The following is a 5265-nucleotide window of genomic DNA, read 5'->3' on the forward strand; positions in this document are numbered from 1 at the left end:
AGGATAGTACTTACCACACTCCACGTTTCACATGAATACTTCAGTGGGAAAACAAAGTGCATAATTGAAATGTTATTAATAAGCACATGAGGTGATATAATTAAAAATGTATATGTCCTTGAACCAACGCAGGCATACATTTTTCCCAAAGTTTATCATTCCAGAGAACTTTTTTTTTTCCTGTTAGCTTGGGTACCAATTCCTAAATTGTTAATATCAGAGATTCAGTCAATCATCTAACTAAATCTTTTATATCTCAAGCAATCATTACTTCAGTCCCTCAGATTTGACATAGTTATCAAGTGTTTATTCAGAAACTATTTAAAAAATTACATGTGCTGGGATACATATGAGACTGTAACAACAGTAGCCCCATCTTACAGAAATCTTGTTTGTGGTTATCATCATTGCTTGCTGCCCAAGGGAATAAAGACATGTATAGAGATTTGTACAGTCCATCATTTGGTCTTCCAAGGGGCCAGTACACTTGGACCTGCACAAATGCAACTGGGCTTGGTTAAACAATCAAAAATCGGCTACAATAGTAGTCAAATCAATACAGACTTTTGGTTGACTAATGAAAATACTTTTCAAATCTTCTCTAAGAAAACCAAACACTTGCACATGATTCTCACTCAAATGACCCAAATAAATTGCCCTAAAACATTTTATTTTATACATTGGGATTCAATTCATTAAAAAAAAGAAAGAAAGAAAATACAGGTCCGATTGGGTGGGTTGTATTGGCTCAAAATTTAGTTTAAAAATGTCTCCATATTTTCATGATTTGAAATGCTTTCCTGATATCACTTGTTTGGGAAATACAGTTCCTAATATAGTGTGACACCTTTGTGAAAATCATAGAGTAGATAGTGAAGGAAAGGGGAATGCTAAATGTGCATATAAAAATAGGTGCTACAATAAAATATTTGCATTTTTCATCAATAAGTTATTTTGACTAATCAATTATGGATCATATAGCTTTGTAATTTTATGATCTGTCCACATCTATGGTGATCCTATCGAGATCGCAGTACATTTGTTGTTTAATTCAAATGTCCAGAATGCATACAAACACATCCTTTAAAAAGAAAGGGAAGAAATGAGGGAGTGGGAGAAGAAGGGAGGGGGGGAGGGAGAAAACAAACTTTCTGTTCTTGTTGGGATGTGCTAATCTCTCCAAATAAAGCCATTTGGACCCACCCTTGGTTTAAGAGGGAGAGGGGAGGAGAGACAGGGGAGCGTGGGAAGACAAGAGCAGGGGAAGGAAGTATCTGTCTCCCATCATTCTTCAGCACTTCCAATCACTACAAAAGTTAGTGGGACCTTTCACAAGGACCCTGCACAGCAAACAGCCCTCTGCAAAGCCCTTCTCCCAAGCTCTCCTACACGCAAGTACAAAAAGCGATGTGCCCAGTTTACACAAGTCTCCCGCGTGTACAATTTAAAAGGAAACTGCACATCCTTTCAGTATCTTCCGTCGAAGCTGAGAATCCCGTGCCAAGGCACTTCACCCTAAACGTGGAGACAACACAATTAATCAAACGAGTCCACTGTGTGTCTGCTTGCTTATTTGTTTGAAATGCAAAACGTTCCAAGGGAACGGTTCTGGTTTTAGAACTGGCTAAATGTGGTCTGTTTTTCCAGCACTTCGAGGTAGTCCGGCTCAACGTTTAGTTTTGCTTTTAGCTCCAGATACTCGTTCCGGTTCGGTTCTACAAAGACAGCACTGGGGGGGCTGTAGAGCACCGGTTCGCGCAGCCTGCTGTCCCCAGCCCCTGGGTGCAAATACTGATGGGGGCGCCTCAAGTCATAGTTGGGGGAGAAAGTGTACGCAGCTGGGCTGCACGGGAATTTGGGATATTCCGGGAGGGCATTGCCAGCAGGGGTGGGTGAGCAATGTTTATCTGGTTCTAAAATGCCCCTGTAAAAGCGGTCTGCGTCCTGTACTGGCGACAGCAGGTCCTCTCGGGGCTCGATGGTGCTGACGCTGTAGGCGGGGCTCCGCAAGTGGTGGCTTTCCCGCCTCTCCTCTGGCCCGGTTTGCAGTTGCAGCTGCAGCGGGGCTTGTGGCTGGGGGGGCGGCGGCGGCGGCTGCTGCTGCTGCTGGGGGGGCGGCGGCGGCTGCTGTAGGTGCTGGTTGCTGCTGTAGGTGACCTTGAGCTCGTGCAGGTCTTTGTAATCCTCCACGGAGTTGCCCTCCCGGGAGCGGTAGATGGGGTTTTTGCACATGTGGCCCAGCGGGTGGGGGATGTACTCGTACACGTGGCCTGCGGGCGTCTTCACCTTGGGGAGCGCCGGCCCGCGGTGGTGGCCGTGGCCGTGGGGGTGGCCCCCAGCGCCGCCGCTCCCGCCGTACACGCTGTACTGCATGTTGAAGGAGCTCACGTCCGAGTTGTTGGTGCTGGTGTGGTCGCTCTGGTTCTTCTTCCTGCGCTTCATGACCAGCACAAACAGCCCAGCGGCCACAAAGACGGACATGATGAACACCAGCAGCAAGCTGAGGATCAGCACGGACAGCGGCACGGAGGACGCGCCTCCGCCCGCGCCTGGGCCCGCGGGGTCCCCAGTGCTGTTTGCTCTTAAGGCCGGGGTCCCTGCGCTGGTCCTCGCGGGGACCTGGATGGAGGATGGCGTGGGCGTGGAAACCACCACGTCAGAGTAGTCGGGACACAGCAGCTCCGACTTAAGGGACCGCATGTCGGTCTCCGCGAACTCCTTTGGTGACTTGCAGATCACCTCATCCACCAGGACGCCGGCCTTGAGCTGCTCCACCCACAGCTTCATGCCCACCACGTCGCACGTACAATCCCAAGGATTGTCGTGCAAATCTATTTGGATGAGCGACTTCAGTTGGTCCAGAATTCCACTTACTGGCAAGGAGGTGAAGTGGTTGCTTCTCAGGTTCAGTCTGAGGAGGGTCAGGCCCGAGAAGACACCTGAGGGCAGGGTCTGTAGGAGGTTGTTATTCAGGAACAGCAGCTGGAGGTTCGGGACGGGGTCAAACGTGCCAGACTGTATCTCGCGAATGAGATTGTACTGTAGGAAGAGATACTGCAGGCTTTGCAGGCCGTAGAACAACTCGGGGCTCAGCCTCTCGATCCGGTTGCCGTTCAGGTACAGGCGTCTCAGGTTGGTGAGGTCACCGAAGGCGCGGTCCTGGATCGTGGAGATGCGATTGTTGCCTAGGTGCAGAAGATCCAACCCCATGGCCTCCAGAAAGTCCGCCCTGCGCACCACGGCGATGTAGTTCTCCGTCAGATACATCTTCTTCGGGTTGTAGGGCTTGGGCTGCAGCTCGGCAATGCTCTCTATCTTGCGCTCCTGGCAGTTGACATTGAGGCCCAGATCAGAGATCTGTAGATTGCAAGTGCACGCGGTGGGACACTCCAAAGGCACCGGGGATTTGGTCTGGTAGGCGATGCTGGGGCCATAATTACTGTAGCCCAAGTCCTTGGACGGCTGCCTAGAGGTGGGGCGCACCCTGGGCTTGTTGGGTTGACGAGTCCCCTTAGGAGATCTCAAGGGGGGTTTGTAAACAGCAGAGGAAGATGTGGCCACAGAGTTGACCGAAGCAGGGGTGGTGTGTAAATACCCCGTGGTGCTCAAAGGTGTCTGTGGCCTCATCTCGTAGTCGGAAATGAGCTTTCGAGGGCAAAGTTCCTGTTTGGGCACCTCATCCAAGTCACGGCCATGCAAGCGGAAAGGGGTCTCACAAACCACATCCCCCACTAGGGCTGAGTAAGAGATGCTGTCTAGCCAATCCTTGAGAGAAATCAGCTCACAGGAGCAGTTCCAGGGATTCTCCTCCAGCTGTAATTCCACAACTTTATCCATGTGCTGTAACAGCCCCACATAGGGCAGAAGTTTCAGTCGGTTCCCCCGCAGGTCCAAGTGCGTTAAGGGCACAAAACGGAAAAGGTTGTTGGGTAAACTGGACAGGAGATTGTCATTGAGGATAAGCACCTGCAACAAATGCAGTTTCCCAAAAGCACTGGGTTCAATGACACTGATGTAATTGTAATCGACCTGTAGGTACTCCAAGTTTTCCAAACCAAGGAAAGTGTCATCGCGCAGAACTTCCAGTTTATTATTGTTCAGATGCAATCTTCTCAAACCCCGCAGCCCATGGAAAGCCCCGGTTTCAATGTCCTGGATAACATTGCTACCCAGATGCAAAATCGAAGCCCCAGTATAATTGACAAACTCGTTGGGATAAAGACGGTTCAGAAGGTTCCCAGATAGCAAAAGGTGATAGATTGGAAACCGGGGAGGGTTGATTTCAGAGAGACTGATAATCCCCCGGTTTTCACAGCTCACAGTTAAAATGCCGTCCTTTTCCTCACAAGGACATGCATTGTCACAGATTTCCCCATAATAATCGATGGTTTCTGCACAGGACAGGAGGAGCGCTGTTACAGCAAATGCCAGAGTCTGCAGCATCCAACTATGCATTTTTCTGTGAAGGTCTTGTTCCAAAGTTACTGGGGGGCAACAAGCGTGCATTTTACCTCCTGCGAGAGAGGGAAGGAAGAAGGAAACAAGAGAACATGACTAAAAATTTAAAGAGATCAGTCAGATAGTGTCTCTCTCTCTCTTTCTCTCTCTCTGTTCCCTAACACCATATCTCCAAAATCCAGAAGGAGGGAGTATGAATGACAATTCTCCCACCTCCCTTGGTGGAAAACACACATATTCCAGACCTTATTACAATCCGATATTCCTTTTTGATTTAAAGGTTGGTTTCAAATCCACATGAGTGAACAAGGGCACATTGCTTTGTGAAGGTAAAGGTAGGTTAGAAGTCCCATTTTGATGTTCTTCCTAGCACCACCACTCCTGCCCACCCCACCCCACGTTCAAATCCAATCCATAAATATACATAAAATGGCTGTCGGTTCAGTTTCATGGTTTTAACTTAAGAGATAAGAAGCATCATTTTACAAGGTTACCCACCTCACCTATACCCAACCCCCTTCTTTTATTTTAGAACCTCTTCAGTTAACAGTTCACCAGGAAGGTCTCCCCTGTTCACAGGGAGGCTAGGAAGCACCACACTTGGGCTATTTTAAACAGGGTGGGAACCAAAAGAACACTTTTCAAAGGTGAAAAAGAACACATGATAATGCATCAAAAGGAGCCAGAAGAAGCTCTTAAATCACCAATTGTCTCCCGGAGCTTTGAGTAAGGGGAAAAAGGAAGAAAAAAAGGAGAGAGTTCTCTTTGATCACGGACTTCACTACCAAGCTATTAAGCACATCAGCG

General features: G+C 48.5%; 1 protein-coding gene across 1 annotated transcript; it reads right to left on the reverse strand.

Moving 5' to 3' along the window:
* Positions 1–285: 285 nt before the first annotated feature.
* Positions 286–4693, reverse strand: SLITRK5 (SLIT and NTRK like family member 5). The gene has a single exon (XM_004709774.4). The coding sequence runs from the start codon at positions 4504–4506 to the stop codon at positions 1615–1617; it is 2892 nt and encodes a 963-aa protein (XP_004709831.1). The 5' UTR covers positions 4507–4693; the 3' UTR covers positions 286–1614.
* Between the last annotated feature and the right edge of the window lie 572 nt (positions 4694–5265).

The sequence above is a fragment of the Echinops telfairi genome, unplaced genomic scaffold (assembly GCF_000313985.2).
Source record: "Echinops telfairi isolate 266 unplaced genomic scaffold, ASM31398v2 ScPeMD7_7401;HRSCAF=8416, whole genome shotgun sequence".
Lineage (NCBI taxonomy): Eukaryota > Metazoa > Chordata > Mammalia > Afrosoricida > Tenrecidae > Echinops > Echinops telfairi.

What these genes read in the sequence shown, in the direction of transcription:
- SLITRK5 (XM_004709774.4), bottom strand. Translation starts at nt 4,506, where the DNA reads ATGCACGCTTGTTGCCCCCCAGTAACTTTGGAACAAGACCTTCACAGA.